We start from the raw sequence: 23,938 nt of genomic DNA on the forward strand, positions 1-23,938 counted from the left end.
TTCATGACAAAAATAACGTCTAAAAGTTTCATATCACTTGGGACCCCATTGTGCTGACATACTATAATATTTATCCTAGAAGGGACAGTCCCTTTCCCCCACTCAGCCAGGAGCTTATAACCTAAACGCAAGATGTAACAGGTACCAGAGAGAGTCAACTGGCAGGCAACAACACTGAAGCTTTGTATAGGAAAATCTTTCAGAAGCCGTTTTGAACACATAACAGACTAGCTCACACTGGAGTCTTTCTGTTTTGGTGGCAAAGAGGGAGAAAATAGATGGCATGTTGTAGTCAAAATGCTGGCCGCAGTTAGTAGCTATTAGTGCATCACTCAACCTTAGAATTTAAATGTTGATGTAAAAAGTAACACTGTTGTAGCCTTAGGAAAACCCTATGCAGACAACTTAGAGGAAGACATCCACACAAAAACAATGGCTTAGATCGCTGCGTGCTATCCCACAACCACAGATCTCAAATTATGGAGCAAAGAAAATGAAAATAAGCGACACAGGACAACAGTAACAATGGAGCAACTCTGAGCAGTGAGACAGAGAGAAGACAGCAATCTACTTGGTTTACAAGGCAAAGGATAGACCCAGTAAACCTATGAGGAGAGAAAGGAAATACAATAGGACTTCAAAGTCCATACATCTCATTTTAAGTCTATCTCACCATGAGAACCCAACAGTGAATTTCCTCTGCTCTCGGTCAACTGAAACTGTTAACCAGCTGAGAGTCCAACACTACTCCCAACAAACTCCACTTCACCAACATGGCTTTTGGATAGGGATGCCCAAGTGCACAATCTTGGGTGGACTCTGGGGAAATTCTCTCATAAAAGTTGCTCTTTTGTCTCCAAGCTGCTCAAAATGTTACCTTTCTATGTTTGCCTGCCATTCCAGGAGGTGCCTGAATGACACTTCCTCAGGCAATAAGGACTTTTTAGCAATGCACTCCAGAGAAAAGCTTATTTTTTATCGTTATTATTGTAAATATCACCGCACCACTTAAAGCCAGACCTGGATACTAAACTGTCAGTAGCTGCTGTTAAAAACACGACTGGGGTCCCACTCCTCCCTCCCAAGGAAGCAACTGCCTAACTGTTTCAGCAACTTTTGCAACTTCCGCTTGCTTTAGGTAGGAAGCAGCGAATATTCAATGTGAGAAAGGACAGAACGAGTAAGTAATATTCCAATCCTGCATTTCAGACCAGCCAGGATCCTGGAGGGGGAGAAAAAAAAAAGTCGCATTACAATGACTCCACTTTCTTCAGATCATCTGATAGTGCCATTAGTACAATTGGCTCTGAGCCACAAAAGTGAGAAAAAGTGCAACTGGACACTCATGAAGAATGACCAAATAAAACTTTTACATCCACATAAACAGAACAAAACATCTGGCTGGGATCACTGTGGCCCAGCCGCATGTATTAACTGCACCAGTAAAAATTACAATGCTGTTCAGAACTATTACAATGGGGAAAAGCCTTAAGTTCAGCCTGGTTCCATACCAGACTCTGTAAACAGTTTTGGGCCATTTCTTGGCAGAGTTCTTCAATTTATTTCAGACCGTCGGCATTCGCCAGAGGGAACTATTGGGAGGCCCATAAAATTAAGTTTCCTCTTCTAGTGTCAACTGATGAAGTAGTCTTCACTTCCTGACCTCAGTTATTGTATAGTACTACCGCCTGCTGCTACAGAAAGTTGCTGTGTGACAGTAAGCAAGCTGACACCTAATTGTTAAATTCAATCGAATGTTTTAATTAAGGAAAGAGCGTCTTTAAAATAAACTCTTAGAAGACTTTGGCCCAAGTTCAGGAAAGCACTTAAGTACAAGCCTTAGACTATCCCTATTCAGGAAAGCATGTGCTTAAGTGCTTTCCTGAATACAGATATATCCCTGCCCTGGGGCCTTAAAAGTGCACTAAATAAGAAAATACATTGCAATTTGACTTCACTAGTTTCTCTGAAATACTTATTCAGCTGTATCTTTATTAAAAAGAGTACAATCGCTTACATTTTGTATCTATTTAACGTCACTTACTACTCATTGATTGCACTTCCAACAGGCAAGTAACGTGCTAACACTGCTTCATTTAAACACCGATTGTTCTATTATTATCGCTAAACTGCATCATTTTCTAAAAAAAAAATCCTAATTAAACCAGCTACCCTGATATAGAGTATCTATTGGCTGCATATCATTTGAAATCAATTTCCTTGGAGTCAGAGGTCCTTTGAGTTCATTCTCAGTAACGCTTGTAAGGATACTATTTCCAGCATTATCTAAACTTACATTCATGTCTGGGACATTTACTGAACAGTGACTTTCAGCCAGTGCTTCTCCAAATATTAATCATATATTATCGTATTAGTATAGATGTCACAAGTCAGACCAAAAAGCTGAATTTCAACAAAGGCAGATCCCTCCAACACAGTCAATATACACTACCTGTCTTTTACAACTCTCAGAAACTACTTCTAACATCTTCTGTCTGCAAACATCAGATCCTCCTAAGAGAAAGCTGACCACGTGCATGAGGGGCAGACAGAGCGAGCACATGCACATACAAATCCACACGGAAAACAGAGAGAGGATTTGGGATATGTTTTTGTCCTGCTTAATCACTACTCCTATAGCTCCTGAAATTAGAACCTGAAACGTGTGAAATTAGCTCAGAGGTGTTAAATTTTTTAGTATTTCCAAAGAGGAATGAAATGAGATGTGATCATCATTTTTGTCATGTTTGTTTATCACACAGCTGCACTGAATTAATCCTGTGTTTCGTGACTTGCAGTGATGGCCTGAGGCTCATCCTCCCATGAAGCATCAGATTGACCACAACTAGAGCAAGAGCTTCTGTGCTCCTGGTGGCCCAAGAGCCTGCTGGGACCCAGTGACCGAGTCCTGCTCTCACGCCCAGAGATAGGAATTGCAAGGTCTAATATCAGCAAAGAAATTTTCCTCAAATCAAACTAACAGGGAGCGTTTGGGTCTTTTCACCTCCCTCTGCGATACTGAACACAGTCCACGTCCCACATTGGGAACGTCACCTAACAAACGTTTCACTGCTGTAAGGATCTCACTGATCTCTCCTGCTCCCAAGCACCTCTCCTCTGGCAGCTTACAGCTGTAGGTTTGGGGATTTTACTTCTCTCCATTTTTTTCCTGGGTAATTGGCAAGCATTCTGTGAACTGTGATACATGGGAAAAAATTGGGTAGAATTTCTGCGGAGCTCTCTGGACAAACTGCCTACGACTTAGTTGCCTCTGATGGTGGCTTCGAGGGTCCTTGCTGGTCCCAACTGCCTTTTACTTTTCTTGCCCAGATTAGAGCTTTTTGTGTGCACCACTGCTTTTAACAAAAATGCCATTTTTTATAGTTTAGCTTACCACCTCAGCACTCCAAGCCTTTGGCACATATAGAAACACCAAAGCAATTGGAAGGGGTGTTTCGGTGTATTTACCCAATCTGCACAATACCAAAAAACGTGTTTTCAAAAGTTAGAAAAAATCTGCAGGATCAATTCTCTTTGGCTAGAGAAACAGGTGAAAACATAGATGCCCCCCGACTGTGATCAGCAGGTATATAATTAAGGGAACACCACACGATGACATGCGCTTAATTTGTTCAGGTGGCAAAGTTAGCAAAATAAGCTCATGGAATGAATGCTGCACAAGCAGAATGACTTAAAATAAAGAAAAAGCCAGTCAAGATGAATCACGCATCTCAGTCAAGCATAGGAAAGTCTGCTTGCTTTAAACTCAATTGTAATTGGTTTCCCCTCACCTTCAAAAAACGTATTTAAAAAGGAAAGCAGTATTTATGGCACAAGCTAAACCACAACCATTTTATTCATCTGTTATTTCAGTTTTCCTTAAGGGCCTGTGTTTAAAGACAGCTCAGATCGGCCTACTCTCAACAGCATGTTAACACACTCTGCGTTTAATGAGCAAGAATAAAGAACACGATGATGGGTTTTCCTAGAACGGGACATCACCAGAAAAGCATATCATGAAGATCATTTCCTCTTGGACAGCTCTGCCAGCCTTCCCTCCCGGACACCTCCGGGCGCCTGAGGGACACCACCCTGGGCAGTACCCCCACACCACTGGGGCGCTCTCCCCATTACGGGTTTCCCGGGGAAGCTCCTCAAAAGCACACGCACTCAAACTTGCTCCTGTCAGAGGAGAGGGTTCAGATGATTTCACCAACAGAAGGGCTTTTGCAGCTGAGAGCGAGCGGGTGTATTTTCTCAGCTCTATTGGTTGGTCTAATAAAAACTGTAACTCTTGCCTCCTCCATGCATCTAGACTTCCACAGCAACAAGGCACCGTTAACTAGTGCTTATACAGGCCTGGATCAGGCAAACGAGGAAACATGAAATAAGAGGTAAAATAATCAAAAACAGCATCAACAAGAGCTATGATTTCATCCAGCTGAAAACATTAGTTTTAGAAAACTAAAATCTCTTAAACACCCTCCTTAAAAATCACGTGCCTACTCCTCCTGCTCCAAGGCTAACTTACAGAGTTGCCCTGTGTGGGAGAGATCAACACCACCTGCACGTACACCTTCCTCTTTGGTTCACCTTATTCCTCCTGCCCCCGCTATTTCTCCTCTCCTTCTCTGTGGCCCAGAGGTTGGACGCGTGTAGCCTGCCCAAGTCACTGGCTGGACGTGACCACCCCGACCAACTGCAGCATCTGCTTCGACACTGGTAGGATATTTCAAATTTTGCTGGTGATTGTAGCTGACATTATTTTACATTTTTCCTTCCTCTTGCAGGGGTTTTCCCCAGTTGTGCTTCACAATCACCTCAGCCTCAGATAACCAAGGCTGCTTTCACAGCCCACCTGCTTCAAAAAGCACTCTGATTTTTTTCTCCTTGAATACAGTTTGGGTTTATCCAAACAAGACAGTGCACAAATATCCATGTGCACACTTTATGCCACAATTAGTGACAGACAAATATTTTACGACCCAAAGATGGCAGTTTCCAAACAATTCAGACCACAATTCATTTGCCCGAGATGGCTAGATAATCGATTTAAAAACCTAATTGAAATCAGGGTTGACAGATCGTAGGCAATTCTGCTGAGGATTCCCCCCTCTTCTCCCGCCTTGTTTCTTTGGATCCTCGTCAGCCTGAACGCCCTAGCAGCAAATATACTCAGGGGAGTCCTGCTTTCAGCACAGGCCAAAGCAAAAATCAATAGCTAGTTCTGCTCTGACTGCTTTCATGTTGCAGGTGCAGTGGATAGCAGTAAGATGGATAACCACCAGGAGACTGTGGCAGACTCCTGGCAAGTGTTTTTTGGATTCAGGAACAAGTTCTTGTTTGCATGAAATTCCGGAGAACCTCTCCCTTTAATTTCAGGAATAGATACTGACCTTAGCTAACTTCCCACAGGCAGGAGGTCAGAGGTACAAGAAAAAGTGTGAAATGGCCATGAACTACAAGAATGACAGCGAGCATCCCCTTTCAGGTCATTACAACCTGGTCTTGGTACGTAATCCCTAAACTCTATTTTGTTTTTGTTTGCACTTACTAAGTGCAGGTTTTGCTGTCCCTGCTCTTGAAACAGCATCAATGAAATCTACAGGACTATTTGCAGGCTACAGCCCTTATTCTAGATAACTATGGCCTCAGAATCTGGCACTAAGCTGAATTTTCAGCAGGAGAAACGCATTACAAATGCACTGTTGGATATCAAAGCCTTCAAGGTTTCTTAGCGTTCATTCTTATTTTTCTGTAGCTTTGCAGAACTTTAGAAAAGCTTGCTAATTTAAAAATAACGTATTGATTTAATCGTGGTCTCTCTCTCACACGCTCTCGCTCTCTCTTGTCTTGATTTAATCATGCTCTCTCCCTCTCTCTGTCTCTCTCTCTTTTTTCAATTGCTAAGAGTACCTGTAGTACAAAAGCATGTTTTCTTCCATCCTAAATTGGTACAGTCCAAAGCCAAGAATACATATGTTACTCGCTGGAAAATAAAGTGCCCTTGATTCCTAACTTTATTTTGGACAGTCAACTCCAAGTTACTAAAAGCCAAATTCAGTAGTGAGAAAATATATATAGCTTCAGCTGTTTTGTGTGGGTTTAAAGTACTATTTGCTTTATGAGTAAGAGATTCAATAATGCATATATTTACATAAAAATAGTTTTGACATTTAAGTTAACTTCTTGCCAAGCTGGTGCAAAAATGGAAATGTAAAAAGCATAAGCACAGAAATGAGCCCCTATGCTGTAAGTCTGCTATTTACAGGTTTTTTTTTTTCTTGGCAATAAGACCCAAACAGTATGTTTTATAGCACTAGACCTAGCCACTCTGAGTCAATTTAGTGTTTATGGAAAGTGCCAGACTGACAGTTGGAGAATTAAATTCTCCGTGTCAGTATATAGTTGAGTAGGGATAACAGCAAAGAGAGTTTCCAGGATCTGGGCCACTCATGTGCCTTGGTCATGTTCTACAGACACAACAAAAGTTATGACAGCACAGTTGGGTATATAGCAATTCTGGCACCCAATTATTTCTAAGTTAAGAAATGGAGTTTCTAGATAGGGTGGCACCACCACATGCCGTGAGAGGGTGTAGACTGGACCAACTAGTGTGCTTTGAAGCAAAGACCCAGATGGTTACAAAATGACCGTGACTTTCAAACTAGAGCTGTTTACAGAAAAACATCTATCTCACAGAAGATTTTAATTTTACAAAATACGCTTTTTTCTGAGCTTGTAATGAAACCCCAGATTTAGGAGTTTTCCACAGAAAATCCCCATTTCTGCATGAGCCCGCATGGTGGCATCCCCTGGACCCATGGGCACGGAAAGCCCTGGTGCTCCACCTCGCTACAGAGGGTTCTTCTGACAGGGCGCCACCCTCCGCTCTCCAAACCGCGCAGGCCCAGGCTTGCAAAGAGAGACAACTTGCCCCTGTAAGGTCTTTGGGGCAACCTGGCCAGCCAACCCGGGCAGGAGGAACGACAGAGAGCCAGGAGGTCCCAGAAGCCCCCCAGTAAATCACAGAGCCCAAAGCAAGCTGCAGAGAAGGCAGGACTTCCCACCCAGGTATGGGCAAGCCAGCCAAAGACCAGGCAAGACTCCTAACCAAAAAAAAAAAAAAAAAAAACTCTACAGGTATACCATCATAGCTTTGACAAAAGTGAATCCTTCACAGAGAACATTTGGACCATGATAACCCAGCCTTCCTCAATAGAGCTGGTATATACGTGCGTGGGCTGCACTGGAGAATTCTCAAATAATTCTTCCTCAGGTCCCAGCCTGAACTGTACTTGTTGATTTATATTCTGCAATACCTTCTCTCCACTACTTTTCACCTGAACTATCTAGTTCCTTTAGCCTTCTCTTTTTCCAAAGCCAAGCTCTTTAATCCTTGGTTAGGATAGGTGATGCACAAAATGATGTCAAATGCGTTATTTAATTGCATTGTGGTAAGCCATAGGAGACCTACTGTGCTAGGTCTTGGGATGAATGTACAACAGTGACTAAATAATTGATGTGATGGACAGAGGGTTGGAAGCTGTCTTTTCTACTACAGTAACCAAGACCATTCTTTACTTCATTTTTTTCCCCAGAGCAATTAGTCAGCTCAAGGATGTCAAAACACATAACTAGGCCACAAGACAAATTACAGTGTAAGTGCGTGCTGCAGCATTTGCCAATGACCTAGCAGGCTTGGCCTCAAGCTTTCTTGTGTTTGAAGCCTCGTGCCCCTCGTTCACTCATCGAGGACTTCTAAAGACATTTTGGTAAAGGCGAAATGATAGACAGATCTCCCTACACAGATCTTTAAATACACATACATAACTATTTATACATATACATAGAGAGAGAGAGAAACAGAGAGAGAGAGAGAGAGAGAGAGAGAGTAACAAACAGTAACAAAGCTCAGATGACCAAACTGATGACATACTGGTATGAGAAAGAGAAATATGAAATACGTACATATACATATTTTAAGCCTTTGGTCACCAATTCAGACCCCTTTACAAAAGTTCATTACGACTGGCTCATCAACACTTAATACTCTTGACAGTCTCAGCTGAATGGTCTGGCAATTTAAAAAGCCACCTCTACGTTCAAGTTACTCTACAGTATCATAAATAGATGAAAACATACAAATAGAAACAATTAATCAGAGTTGAGGATAGTCCTGATCCTAAATGCAGCCTCATATGTTACATATTTTTTCTGCCGTGATCTCACTAGCAATGCATCACTGTTTTTAACCACTCTGAGCACTGATTCTAGACTCAGCAGCTGTGTTTGTTTACAGGGCTAGAAATTAGCACAGGACAAATGGACTTCATCCAACAGACTTTTTTTTTTTGGCATTTTCCACTACACTTTACAATATATTGGTCCTCATAGTCCAATTATATATTTGCCATTGACGCTGGCCAAGGAGAGTGGGTAAGCAAGGATGGTGCTCGCTAACACTGCATGGGGAAGCCTCTTACTGCTCCAAACGCGGGCTCGCTAATTATATAAATAGCAAGCATAGTCCAGACACTTATAGCCAGGGAAGTCCATTGCTGTATTGTCCATACTTTTTTCACTGCAAATATAAAGAATGTCATCATAATCCATCCTGCACTTCGCACTGTGCCAGTTTAGTAAAAGTGATGAAACCTGAAGATATTTTATACTTAAAAGGACCTGCCAGTGCCCTTCACACTTGTAACTGGGCTCCCAAAAAGCCAATTCCAGAAGACTGTAAACCAAACTTCAGACAAGTCAGCCCTAAAATCACTTTCCATTTCCATATCCACATGCTTTTGCAGCGAAAGTTATTTAAAAACAAATACAAGAACAGTGCTACGCCCCTATGTATTTTTGGTCTCCTTGGCTGTTTTCTTAACACAAAGTTGGGGGGGAAGGGTTGTTTTGTGTTTCCCCCTATCCTGTTTTAGAAGAACAATTAAAGAGGAGTTCCTCGTTTTATTGGGGTGAGGCAATGAACAGTCCTGCCCCAAGTTCTCACACCCAGTAGGTAAATACAATTTTAAGTGTTTGCTTTATTTACTCAGAATTTTTTTAAAGTGACCCCTATTTATGCTGGAAGTTATACAACAGATAAACACACTATGCATTACGTTGTAGTTTACAGACTGTTTATGTTTTCCACGCTGTTAAAAATACTCTAGTTCCATCTTATAAACTGCATTATACAGAAACTACCAAACAGCCTTCTAGGCAGCTGCCAAATCATGGTATTCAAACAATTTTTCCACGCAGATATTCACAACTGTCCGTTAATTCAGTAATAAACCCTAATCAGATAACTCTCCAGACGGAAAAAGGTTAAAATCACTGCAGAACTTCTTGAAATTTATACTTACTTGGAGCCTGAAAAAGTAAGCTTCCAGGAATAGCTGCAGAGCATTTGGTTTCTGAGGGACTGCCTCTCACTATTTTTAACTTTGCTGCATCCAATAAAGTACATATTTATCTGATAATTTCAAATAATAGCAATTATGATGTTCTGACACTACAAGACACACGAAGAACTCTGTCAAAGTAATATATTGCACTTTGCTGCGTAATTATGTTATGTTGGAGCAGAGTGTTGGAAAACTTAGTATAATCATTAGCTGAGTGCTGAATGTTTTGATTGTCAGACAGGTTGTATATGATGCAAATATATGACTCAGAAATGATTTCACATAAACATTTTGGTAACAGTAATCTGACTCATAACCTCCAACAGAAAATAACAAGCTTCACAAAACATCTGTGCACTCTAAGCAATTCAAACTTGCAACAACCTCCAGAAATCTTACAGCACAGAGAAAGAGCCAACGTGGAGAGGTGCTGAAATCGGTCTTTCCCAAAGAGTTAAAGTGCCTGGGGTAAGAGAGCAGGTCCACAGCAAGACTCGAAAGGTTGCAGCTCCCACTGTGGATGCACACCGGAGGGCTGTGACAGTTTACATCAACTGATAATCTGCCTAGTGGGCACTATTTAGATTACGTCCTCCTTTAACATGGATAACACATTAGGGAAGGTCTGCTGTTATTCTACCCGAAGCTTTGCTATGTCAAGCATAACACAATGCACAATTCATCTTCTATTTATTTTCCCATTCACTAAGAGATGAGCAGCTTCTTTTACTACCCCTCTCTGAAGACAAATGCGCAGTTTTGAGTGACAACGAGGATTTACCGTGTGTTATTTCAGAGGAGATTTGCCATGTTTATTCTGGAAAGTGCCATGAATTAATGGACTATCTCTTCAAGTCTTAGTGAATCACAGCTGCCAGCTCCACCACTGCCAGAAGGAACAGAATGTTTTGGGACCCCATAAAATTGTTTTTACTGAGATCAGCGATAGCAAATGTATCAGACAGACCCAAATCCAATAGCTCCTGAACATAAAGGAGTCATTATACTGACTTCAGCCATTACATTATATTTTTATTCAGAGCTTCTTAATAAAACTATCAGTTAACTTAACCGAGAAGAACGGCTACCTTTTGTCTCCCTTCAGCACGGACATTGCTTTACCTAAGCATACCGCTTTCACTGTCTCCATATTACCAAAAGTCAACTAAACCTTTACTAGCCTCCCCAATAGTTTCCAGTTAAAAATGGGCTAACCTGTGACCTCTCTCCCATGCATCCCATTCAGTTTTTCTTGCGTGCCAACTTATGTCCATATACAACAGCTGTGCTTCAACACGTGCAAAAAACAGAACTATTTTCAGAAAGGATTAAGCTACAGTTCACTCAATTTATATTAAAAATAGAACCATATTTGGACCTAATTTTAGCTCCCCAGACATCGGTATCTGCTGAGAAAACCATCAAAAGCAGAAAGAGCTCAGGGCAGATGTCGCTGACTGCCTCCCTTCCAGCATGGGATCTAGGAGGCAAAGTCTCGCCCTGTGGCCGGGCACCTACAGACTCTGCCCCTGTGCCACCTACTCCTATGGGATGTATAGGGTAGAGCTGCTGCTAGCCCCAACACTGGCTCACTCCGATGATGCTTTCGCGGCGCTGACGCGCTTCTGGTTTTTGTGGTTAAACGGCACATTTTCCAACCGTGGCTCGCAGAAAGGTTGAAAGTCCACGGCTGGCCTAGCACCTCCAGTGCGAACGACTGCAGCTCTCCCTCTGCCTCGGAAATCCTGTACTCCCCTTCTCACCACCTGCTACGTTTGATCAAAAATTTGCTTCACTCTGTAAATCAGAAAGCTAGAGACACGGAGGAAAAAGATTCTGCTCGCTACCCCCTGGTTTTCCCCGAGTACACAGCTTCCCCTGTTAGTTTATGCTACTACGGTGACTTCTGACAGGGCCTGGTCAGGACAGGTAGCTCTTGTACTGCAGATAATAGAGGGTTAGCCTCTCGCAGCTCTCCGAGCTCCCTCCCGTAAATACACGTACACGCTCATAGTACTACCTACTGCACTGAAGTCTTCCTGTATCATTATTATTTCAGAGACCTAACAGGAATAGTCACGTTTTTTGCAAAACCCATCACTTTGCACAAATAATAGACATTATATGCAAATGGATTTGGGGTAAAGATTTGTATTCGGATAGTACCCACAAAGATCAGAGGGATTACTGATATTAAACTATGTTTTCAAGCATGCCTGAGGACTCGTATCCCTAATAGAGAGTAGAAATAGAATATACAGGTTTTGCAGCACTGATGAGAAAGACTCACATGTGGAAAGGACTAAAACATACGGCAAGTGAGAACTCTCAGCCTCCAACTGACTAACATTGTGACCTGAAGATAGACTGATTTTACTGAATAAGATTGTACTGTTCCACTGACTCGACAAGTCACTTGGATACCTGCCAACACAGTAATGTGGAGTGTGGTTTAGCAGTTAGATCATAGGACTGGAAGTAAGAATTTCAAGGATCTCATCGTAGCCCTGGTCCAGTCATGCACTCTGAGCCTCATTTTAGCCATTTGGAAAATGAGTATAATAGCGATTCACATTAGTCAGAGCACATTGGGAGACTTCAACCTTTATGAAGTGTTTTGAGGCCCTGGATAAAAGGCAGAGTAATATCTTTATATTGTCTAACAAGTAATGAGCATTCCATATCCTGCAGAATGGAACATTTTTGGATGGCACAGCTGTTACAATCATTAAAGTGTAAAAACTATCACACGCAAGAGACAAAACACAGACAGATCTCAAAGTGAAAATATCTCCTGTATTGTGTTAAACAAACATATATTTTCTTTCCAGCTATCTCCCATACTACAATAAGTTGGAACCTCCTTAAATATGAGAACGTTTTTTATTTCTCCCTTTTTTCTTTCTTCCCGTCCTCCTCTTTTGTGTGTGTGTGTGTGTGTGTGTGTGAAAATAAATTGAAAGGGCAAGCCAAGAGATTCACAATTACTAAAGCCTGCAGAACGTACAGTGAATTTTGGCAGGACATGCATGTTTATCCTTTTCATATGCTGTTTACATTATTTTTATAAACAAGTCATTATCTGGTATAGCCACTGCTTGGTCCCTTTCATGTCAAAGACTTTTGATGTTACAATAATTAAGTAAAAGGGTCTGCAAGCTCAAAATACTGTCTCAGGATGACAGTTTACTGGGCAAAAGAGACTGCTGCTTTTCTGAAATGAAGGGTTTACTTTTCAGTCTTCATCATTTAAGTCAAGCACCTGCCTTCTGTATTTGCAGATCAAATCTTTGCATGTCCATTCAAATATCAATTACATACCAGACTTAAATTTTAGAACTATGTTCCTACTATTTTGCATTAAAATCGTGCACAGCCTGCATGTTAACTGCAACGAGAAAAGCATATTTAATGATCAGAAACACTACCAAATCAATCCTGCCAGTTCACTAAAAATTTGATCCTTAAAAATAAGCACACATCTTCTTAACTGGGATTCAAAATTTTCTACTTTTCCAGGGCTGTTATTGATATTTTAAAAGCCTGGCTTTGTATCTCAGTGTTCAGCATTCCTTGCTACTAACCGGAGACATGCGTGACACAGACGTCTGATCCCTAACTCTCCATAGGCCAGCAAGGACCAGGTGCATTATGTTGCCTGCATGTTGCCTCTTCAGACCAGGGCACCTTGCATCGTGCCGCAGTAGCCAGTGGCAAGAGCAGATGTCCTGTTTCTGGGATCCAAAGGCAGTCGCCTATGACCACAATAAGGCAAAAAAGGTCAGGATACTGCTTGTGGAAAATCCTCTCGCTGCTTGAACGCAAACTTGTTGAGAAGTTGGACTTGGCACGATGAAAAAAACAGATTAAAAGTTCCTAAGGCATCACTGTTACCTGCTGCATCCCTCTCTCTTCCTGCACACAGAGAGGTCTGTTTGTCACGCCTGAGCTGGACTGAACCACCAGTGTGGGCATGAGAAGAAATATTAATGGAAAGTCCACAGTGAACTGACAGAGAGAATTCCGTTTTCCTTCCTTTGTTTCCCCCCGGGGAAGCAGGTGTCAATTAAAGAATACCTTTTAAATCTGTGGTTATTTGGAACCATTCAAATGTAGCTTGCCCCTCTATCTGTGACACAAAATTCTGCCGCCCTCAACCAAGTTTAGGTGGAATTAAAGCACCCACTGCGTCTTCATTCCCTCATACAGATTCCTATTACAGATACTTTTAATGAGGTTTGAAAAATACATACGTTAAGCTACAGTAAGTGTTCATATCTAAACAACTGCTATAATACAGTATACAAAGACACAGGCAGACAAGTATTTTGTGTCTTGTACGTGCTTGTTACAGTTCAACATTTTTTCCAACTTATTTGGATGATTTTATTCCTATTTAAGAGGACTTGGATTGACTGCTTTTGGTTTTATTCTCCCTGATTCATCTCTCCAACGGTCTGGAAACTCCAGGGAGTAACAGTCAGGAGACACAATGATGCAATAACGCACCTCCGTTTCAGACAAACTATAGACCCTTCTCTCCAACTCCTCTTTCCCCGTGGGCGTGAACATCACAACCCACAAGCTTTAATCTGTCTTCATTTTTTAAATGCTCCTTGTTGCCTGGTGTGGAGCTAAGTGACTACGCTTTAATAGACATTATGTCACCCTTTCGCCCTTATGCAAACACAGTGTCTAATACCTTGACCATATATGCCACGTGAATGTAATGCAGTAAATGACAAGATAAGAATACTGCGCCTGCACTTGCACAAAATAGCACACGCTACACCATGAACATTTTTATAGATGTGGTTTAAACCCAGCATATTTTAGAACTTGCACTTGGTAACAGAAATCGCGACTCTCCTTGCCAGTAGCAAGATTCTGGTTTGATTAAATATATCTTATTTACAAGGGGGCTTCAAATAGCTGATTCATACTTCTTTCTTAGTGCAAAAGACCATTAAAATACATGGAATAACACATCTTTGGAATACTGTTTGAAAACACTTTCTCATTTACTACTGGGAAATTTGACTTCTGCAGAACAAGTGTTAATACTGTCTTGATTAATTTGTAAAGCTATTCAAGCCATGAAGTACATCTGCTCACTGAGTATATTTCAAATACTGTGCTTCTGTTTTCATTTTCAAAATGTTTTTATTTATACACTAATATTTGACCTATGAATATTCCAAGTTTATATGGAGCCAGCTGTTCTAAATTCTGGTTATACTGACCATTCGCGCAAAACATCAGGTGATATCATTGGATATTTTTAAGGGGAAAGTTCATAGGAAAGCAGTTATGTATTCTTGTGATTAACACCACATTGGATCAAAACAGTCATGTCTAGCTCTCATAAAATACAGCTACTGTTTTAGTTAGCAGAACACTTCGGCTCTGTCTACATTATACTTTTTTGCCAAAAATTCCCACTGTTGCTACCACTGATTCAATTCTGCCATTGTGCTATGATGAACACTGTAATGTAAAAAAGCGCTGCAGGCAGTTCTGTCAAAATCTTTGTGCCCTTAAAAACAACAAAAAAAAAACAACACATGCCATCACCAAAAAAAGAAAAAGAAGACCCCAAACAAAAACAAACAAACAAGCAAAAACACCCAGCCCTACATGGCTGTCTCTTAGCCTGGGAGCCTAACCAATAGGAAATGAAGGAAACCTAGACTCTCGATCGGAAATAGGGTTCAGACACCAAAGTCCAGCATGATTTGTTCGACACCCCGGTAAACCCATTCGCACCTGGTTTCTTTAATTAAGCTGGTTTTGCCCGTAACACCCTGGCAGCAGCTAAGGGCCAGGGCTCCCCCCAAAGTCACCATCCTGGGAAACCGGGGGAGCTCATGCCCCATGTCCCCCCCCGCCCGGCAGGGCCGCCCGGGTGCCTGCCGGGTGCTGACGGGGCACAAACCGCGCGGCCACAGCGCTCCCGCAGGAGCGGAGCGCCTCCTCGGCATGCAGGGACGCCCACATCTGCTGCAAGCCACAGAGGAGGAGGAAGGAGGAACGAGGAGCAAGAATGCAAGCCACGGAGAAGGAGGAAGGAGGCACTGCTCCTCCTTGCCTTCTGGCCGTGATTAAAAAAAAGGTTGAAAGAAAGCTGAAAACTGGTCAGCGGGTTCTATCTCAGCTTGACAAGCCTGGTGATCGCCAGGCTGAAATACGCAGTCCTTCTCCACGCATTGAAGAGGGCACTTAGGTAGGACCGAACACCATCCTACGAAGCAGGCACGCAAAGGAAGACGTTCTGGATCTTAACCGTGGTCTCCCAAGCTCTGTTGTGATGGCTGCTAAAACACATGCAAATCTCTCACCCGAGAACAATGTTTTCCATTCAGGTGATGTTATTTGCTCTCTACTGCACATTACTGTATAAATGGTAAAACAGAAGTGCTAAACTACTAGTAGTAATTGTACCTAAAAAGAGAGTTCCTGTGCAAGTGTTGGGAAACAGCAGAAACACACAATGGGAATGTTTGTGCCGTAAGTAACTTGTACCTTCCTCTAATTTTGTACAACTTAGCAATGATGCAAGATTACTTAAAAATAATCATGCCTCCATGGCATGGAAAGTCTAAACACCACCTTCCTTCCTCCAAAATCACAAACACCACTTAAAAGTTTATATTTAAAACTATGAGAGAGAACGCCACCACAGTGATACGCTGGGTTAGATTCAGCAAGAACCTACCACCACTGAAGCAGAGGCACAGGGCTCCAAGAACAGCAAGTCCTTGCAGGAGCTCAGCTCAAGACATCCCTGACAGAGATGGTTGGACGATTTTATGAGGAAACAACATTCACCCGAAAGAAAACTGCCAAAAGAGAGCTTTTGTATAAGAAACAGCTTGGTTTCGTCTTTTTTCTGTTTTGGAGAAGAAAACTGGGAAGTGTTGCTTTTGTATTTTTAAAATAAAATATTTGGGTCTCTATTTCAAAATGTAACTTTTATTTACAGTGCAAAATACAAAATTGGATTTGAATTAATCGTGACCGGTTTGGCAATACTAATTTTTCCCAATTACAACTTTTTTTGCTATAAGTAAAGCTTCAACATTTCATCCGAATTTAAGACAGTATAAATTTTCAAGCTCTGAAAAGTTTTCCTAAGACAGGGAATAGGTCTCCTATTACCACATGGTCTGGTTCCAATAGCATTGTCCAGATGACACTTATACCTAGATATACAGCTTTTACAATTTTGTCCCCCACTAATTTTGACAGTGCAGAGTAAGAATTAACAATAATCCCTAGCAGCACTTCCACACAGGGGACCTCGTGTAATTTATGACACATAAGAATTAATTCATTCTCTTTCTCAACTCACAAACACAAGCTGAGGAAGGTCACTGAAAGTTAAGACTTGACAAACCATCTCACATTCCGCTTCCAAGTATTTCTGCCTATTAATTTCACCAGAGAGTAGCTGGAAGAACGATCATCTACACTACAGTACCAGTTGCTTACAGAGATGCTGCAGTCCTTGTGTACTCTGCTGTAGGTGCACACGCACACCTGTGCAACGTCACGCTGCATGTGTGCACGCGGAAATGCCTTTAAATAGCAGCTTCTCTTGGAGCCACAAGTGCTCCAGGCTCCTGTGCAGAGGCAGAGAAACTGTGGTCGTTGCTTCCCTCAAATTCATAGTCCAAAGGAGCTGAGGACTTCTAAAAATAACGTCAAGCAGACATCCATCAAAGGACCATGGTTAACTGCTTGTTTTTAATCTTCTTTAATCATGTCATCAGTTAGCTGCCCATTAGCAGGTGACTAAAAAGCAATGACTACTTCAAGAAAATGACATAAACCAGGACCTTGAGCTGCATCAGTTGAACAGCAAACATAAGACTGCTGTTGGACACCTGGGACCGATCCTGGCATTGCAGCTCAGTACACAAGGTTTGGCAGAAGTCAGTAGAGTCATTCCCGTCATCAGCTTCATGATTTCTAATACTGGCCTGTTCTAGACACACGTGGAGGATGCTGCTCGCATGCCGAGAGAGCGAGGCTTTACACAGCCAGCTGGCAGCACAGTCAGATACGCAGCATCGCACACTCCAGTCATTCTCTGTGAGTAGATGTCTTGACCTTTACAACATGTGGCCAAGAGTATAAACAGATGGGATGACAGTATGAATGGTATCGTCCCGTCAATATAATCAGGCAATCTTCCCTGATACATCTCGGTTGCCTAATTTCGTATCTCCTGAAACCAAGCATGATACCAGAAAAGGACAGGTAGGCTGATCAAATGCTTTAGATTAAAAAAATTCATCTGCTTTAGAAATGAACCAGGGGGTGTTGTAGCACTGCTTTCTTCCTACGAAAAGCCATGCAGAGTGAAGGACGTTGTTTGGACACAGGTGCTTGACACAGATTCACGCAAGATCGTTCCTAGAAGAAAATCTGTTAAGTGTCTGTGCCAAAAACATGAAGGGCCTGACTAGAAGATGCCACATCCATAGGCTGATGCTTTTTAGGCTGGGGCAGAGAGAACATTTGTACGGCTACTCCCACATTGACTTTGGAGTGGCTCACTTTCAATGAAGGGCAGCACTCTTGCTCTGGCAGATACCGGGGTCTTGTAGGGAGCATCAGAATTTGCCGGGTTTTAGGGATTCTAAGATACAAGAGTCTTTACATGCAGTCACAACTCGAGTCAGACAGACGATGCGCAGAGATCTTCAGGACTGCTTGGCAGACCTCTGGATTTTCCCTGATTTTTTTCCTTACATCCTCCCAAAAGACCTGTGGGTCTTCTGACAGACAAGGGGTAACTCTTTACCCAAGAGTACAGAAATACAGTGAATCAAGGCTGTTTATCTGCCATGAGAAGGTACAATAATATGGATAATCAGGCACTGCATCTCCAAAGCACATTTTTATGATCCTTGACCCTAGACTTTTCCATTAGTTTAGCCTTTCCCTGCACTGCTATCTAACCGTTAATAGCCCTAGCTTTGGGTCACAGCAGGATCCTCAAAGACTGTCACTGGATTGCTTGTTTTATTCTTAGGGGAAGCACACATCTTCTTGTCAGTGTGGATATCTGGATAGGAAGGCATGAATGAGGGATCAGATAAGCTTCTCAATTTTGACACAGGCCTGTTCCACAGCATCTTGCACTGTACAAAGAATAGTTCTTGCCACGTTTAAAGTAGCAAACGAGAGTCTGCCTACCTTTTCCCTGTAACCACACTACACACGGCAGGCACTATGTTGCTCCAAAGACATCAGCTAGTGAAACAGGGACTGGAAGAGCGTCTCCACTCCACGGTGGCAATGACGATTCCCAGGCAACCATGGAAACTTTCGATCTGTCACTGCCCCCAGCACTAGTTTGCAGTTTGGTTGGAGCAGTGACCCCTCTTTCCTCCTTTTCCTGGACTTAGAGAGAAGAGATTTGTTGTGAGGCACTTGATAAATCTTTCACTAGAACAGCCTTGGCAGCAAAATATGTGGACACTTGCTTGAGTCTAGCTGTCAGTCCAGCGTCATCCCTGAAAGAGGGATCTCCATACCAACCCCAGGTCGCTCTGAGAGGGTAAAGAGAAGGTAATCCTATTTGATGCCACAAGGGAGGTACAATAGGTGTCAAACAAAAAAGGATAACAAACGTTATTTTCCCAGTAGCACTCTGACAAGACATGCCAGCACCACGCTTACACAAAGGATGTTCCTAAAGAGGAAATCAATGTTTCCGTGAGGATATACACTAGCCCATAATGCCCTTTCCAGCACCACGGTCCTTTCTACACGGCCATTCCCTCGGCACAGAATTCAGGCACCCTCGTTGGTCTGAGAAATCTCAAATAGATCTAAAATACAGATGCTGATATCCGAGCTACTTATCTAGACTTCCTATGTGGGAAATGGAAAGAAACAGACACTTTTAGGTTGCAAATCATCTCATCTTAATGAAAATACCTAAAATGACCCTTTTATGATCATCTGTCCGTAACAGAAAATGGGTTTACCTAGGGTAGCATGTTTGTGCTATCAAATTCCGTTTTGCTGGGTGACTTAACAAGTGAAATTTGCTATCTAAATTATTTGGTTTGAATCGTAGGCGTGTTTTTACTTCCAAGAGGAACAAACACTTTTATTTCTGCTCCCTAGTATTGCTTTCCAGGTGTTCTATAAAACAAAGTGATAAACATCTCTTAAAAATGCTGAATGCTCAACATTCCCCTGAAATTAGCCACTCCGGGAATTGCCCATGCCTTGCAAGACTACACCGCAGCGTAGACATCATTAGGTAGGCAAGACAAATCCCAGGCACTGCTCTTTGAAGATTGATATTTCTCATCCTCTCTGTAAGACGGCAACTCCCTATGTTTGCAGAATATCTACTCCTCTCTGCCCCTCACTTTTATTTTTATTTTTTTAAAGGAACTGTCTCCCAGGAAGTCACCTTTGAGACAGGGACAATATAACTAAACTGCCTGTGTAACCAGAGGCCTCACTTCACCAAAGTCCCTCAGCTTGCAAGATCTTGACGAGGACTTACACACTGAGCATGTACGGAAACATAGCCTTCCCCAGGTACAAAACACATCCACTGCATTCCCAGAGTGAAGGGATATGTATATATATGGGAAGGGCTGGAGCACTGCATGTTTAAAATCAGCAGCGGCTACAAGCTAGTGACTCTTTCTGGGCTGGAAAAATCGAATGCACTTTTAAAGGAATATCAACAGCTGTAAACATTTAGGACAAAGCAGGATTTCTCCACGAAGCTGATCTAGACGATGGCTCTGAAGCACAAAGGAAAATGTCAGCTCAAATATTCCCCAGTTCTGTCTTGCAGCAGAAGCAAGAGGAAACTGAGGGCACCTCACAGTGTTCACCCCTCAGGCAAAAAAGGGCACTCAGCTGTGGCTGTCATTGGCAGCTTTTTCACACACGCGTACGGTCATGCCAGAATATCTATAATCTTACTCCACATGCATACAGCCACACACATCTTCAATGCTACCTGCGCTAGGTATACTGAAATAACACTGGACACTTCTGATTCTAAGCAAAAAACACGGATCAGTCAGATTTCTCTGGCAGCTGCCATCTCAGTAGGGAAAAAACAACTCTTTAAGGCTGCACATGGACAACGAAAGCTCTTCGAAAACCAATTCTAACCAAACAGAAGTTATTTATAGGAGGTCTGATCACATGCAGACGTTGCCGAATAAAATAATTCAGGCAGCGTCTGCTTGTAACGACACTTCAGCTGTGAGTTTTAACAGTCGCTTGGCATCCGCTTTACTGGAACAGTCAGTGTCCTTGAGACCAGGAAGCCTTCCCTTTCTGCTCTGATCCCACAAATTTTTCGTGTCTCTGTCTTCTGGACGATAACAAGACAACCCACTTTGCTAGTGCACAGTCCAGGCTGGCTTTCGCCCATCAGACCTTGAGTTCAGATATTGCGCTATAACCTTAGCTTTCCTCTAGTTTTCTGGCATGAATTACCATTTAGCAGAAAAGTAAATATTAATATACATGTGAAGGACCCAGAAAAATCCCTCACATGTCAGATAAGCTACAGAGAGTAACAGAACAGTTATTTGGCCTCAGTCCGTTGATCTGCAAACAGTTTGGTAACAAACAATCACGTTAAATGACATTACAGTTTATGACTCGGAACTTGGAAGTCGATGAGAAATTTCTGAAGTTGATTCATACTTCCTGAAACTCATAACTAGCATTTCAACTGTGCTATTTTACTACATTACATGAATAATTTTCCTTGTTGTTACATAAGTGTCTAGATCCAAACTATCAGAACTGATTTGAATCTTCTGAATATTTTTATTTTCAAAGGAAACAAATACTTTCAGGTCTCCTGTCTAATACTGCTTTCCAAGCGCTTTAAAAAGCAGGCTGTTAAAAACACCATATGCACCAATTTCTCCCTGAAATCAACTCCTCTGGGAACTGCCCAGCACCTTGCAAGCACCTAATCTAGCACCCTTTAAAGAAAACATGCTATAGGGACTGATTACAGAAAGCTACCCCCGACACGGCACTTCTTAAATTCACATGCTCCAGGTACACATCCTGAAGGTCCCCAAGGCAAAGAAGAGAGACAGATACCGAGCACCGAGTTTTGCACTCGCTCAGAAAAACGGGTTTGGGGAAGCTGAGCTGGGGAGTAGCACAGCAAAAGGGAGAACAGAAGTACCTGCGCATTGGATTCAAAATCCATACAGTATTTCCACATCTCTCAGGGTCTGAGCTAACCACAGACTGCTGGTGTCACTGCCGGGCAGTTTCAGCATATATCAGCCTAACGCATCAGAGCGCCGAGACGCCAGCCCCACATAAATACACCTGAGCTGATTTTAAACAAGAAGGTTGAGATTCTGAGGGTGATATGGAGTATGTACCCACACAGCCCTGGGCTGCTGCAAGCACTCTCCACCCGGGGGGGGGGCTCAGCTGCGTCTGCAGGAATTGGAGTCATCCAAATTTCAATGTAGACAAAGCCTTCAATACTGATTCACAGTGCCAGGCGGGGGCACTTCTGACCTGCTGCGGGATTTTGGTCAGGTATGAAAATCATGCAGCCCCAGGTACTAAAGCAAAACTTGTCCTAAAAACCTATACCTTGGTACAAAGTTACTGAATACATCTACCAGTCCCAGTGGTAGCTCTGACAAATTTCCAACTGCAGTGACATACCATTGCTCTATGTTAGGAACTGCATGAAATGTACATTTTCTATTTTTTAACAATACAAGGTATGTCTGCAAGCACGGATATCATAGTTTGGACGTGCAGCTCTAGAACCGTTTGGGAAAAGATACACAGTTTTGAGCTGTCTTGCCGAGACGCTTGAACTTCATCAGAATTCACTAAAAAAGGAACTGCAGTTTGCCAACTGAAATATTTTCATTCTTCACATTAGGCTGAATCTCATTACACTGTTTCCTCATAATTGCAGTCTAGTATTCAGGGCTCCTTCAAGTAAAAAGCTTAACGGCTTTCCCACTGAAATCCCCACCTCGGAGCCCTTCACATTAGCAACGGGCTGACAACATGATTTGTTTGAAGAGCAGGCTGACATCTAACGGAACGTATTTCAGGATTCCCACACGACACAGATTTTTATCACGATCCCGGGCTCAGGCACAGGAATATCTGACACGGAGTCAGACAGTCATCACCACGCTAGCTCAGACCCCCTCCAAAAATAATGATTAAAAAAAAGGGGGGGAGAGGGGGGGGAGAATGCCACGGAGTAACACGGCACAGTCTTTCGCTCCAGCTCCACAAGCAGCTGTGCACCGCTGGAGCGCGCCGCAGCGCGGATGCAGCGCACGTCCACGTGTGGCAGCCGGGCGGCTCTGCCGAGCGCCGCGCAGAGAGCGGAGCGCAGGGGGGTTCACGCTGCGTGAACCGACACTGTAACACAGGACAAAAGGACTGTGAAAATACACCCCGCACTCTGTCCGCCTTCGGGGGTGGTTTTCTTGATTTCTTTTGTTTTTTCCCTTTTTTTCTCCGGGGGAGAAGGGGGGGGGGATTTCTTGCTCGTTGCCACCTGGGCGGACGCGGGCAGACCTGCTGCCTCGCCGGCCGAGGCGCGCCCAGCCCGGCGGACCTTTCGCGCCCCCTCAGCACCACCCCCCCTCCCGGCCGCCGCGCAAGCAGGGCGCCGCTCCGCGCAGCGCCGCGCACTCACCCAGGTTGACGAAGCTCATGACCATGTCGGCGTCGTTGAGGAAAGCGCTGTCCTGGGCGCTGGGCAGCGGCGGCGCCGGCGGCGGCGTGGCGGGCGGCGGGCGCCCTGCGCGCCGCTCCGCGCCCGCGGCGCCCTCCGCGCCCTCGGCCAGGGCGTGGTAGAGGTCCAGCATGAAGCGCGGCGCCGCCGTGAGCCGCCCCGGCGGCGGGGCCGGCGGCTCCCGCGGCAGCGGCCGCGGGCGGTGCGGCAGCCCCAGCACCGAGAGGATCTCCCGCTGCATCTCCCGCTTCTCGTGCGACTTCAGCCGCCGGTAGAGGAAGCCCGAGGCGGCGGCGGCGGGCGGCGGCTCCCCGCGGCTGCCGCTCTCCGCGGGCAGCGCGGGCTCCGCGGGGCGGCAGGCGCCGCTCAGCAGCGCCCAGCAGCAGCACAGCCAGGCCAGCCGCCGCGGCATGGCGCAGGGCCGGGCGGCGGCAGGCGAGGTCCCCGCGTCCCCCTGTCCCCAGGGGTTGCCCGCTCCCCTCCAGCCCTGCCCCCGCGCGGGCTACTGCCCGGCCCGGCGGGGCCGGAGGGGCTCAGAGCTCGCCCCCGCCGCCCCGCATGGCCGTCCGGGGGGCGCCGGGCAACCCTAGCGCCTTGCAAGCCCGCCGGTCCCCCGGGGCCGCCCCGACCCCAGCCCCGGCCCGGCCCGGCCCGGCCCGGCTCGGCTCGGCTCGGCCCGGCCCGGCTCGGCGCGCTCAGTTCGGCATGGCGCTGCCCGAGGGCGCCGCGCCGACGGGGCGGCGGGGTGCGTGTGCCTGTGTGGGGTAGGGGGAGGAAGAGGAGA

The 23,938-nt window shown here is 44.2% G+C and overlaps 1 protein-coding gene across 1 annotated transcript in view; it reads right to left on the reverse strand.

Moving 5' to 3' along the window:
- The window catches only part of BMP6 (bone morphogenetic protein 6), a 100,667-nt gene extending 76,934 nt beyond the window's left edge, over nucleotides 1-23,733 (reverse strand). Inside the window, exon 1 of the mRNA XM_068931896.1 lies at nucleotides 23,116-23,733. Coding sequence (XP_068787997.1) covers nucleotides 23,116-23,566 — 451 coding nt within the window. The 5' untranslated portion in view covers nucleotides 23,567-23,733. The remainder of the gene's footprint in view (nucleotides 1-23,115) is intronic.
- Nucleotides 23,734-23,938: the final 205 nt, after the last annotated feature.

This window comes from Struthio camelus, chromosome 2, assembly GCF_040807025.1.
Source record: "Struthio camelus isolate bStrCam1 chromosome 2, bStrCam1.hap1, whole genome shotgun sequence".
Taxonomy (NCBI): domain Eukaryota; kingdom Metazoa; phylum Chordata; class Aves; order Struthioniformes; family Struthionidae; genus Struthio; species Struthio camelus.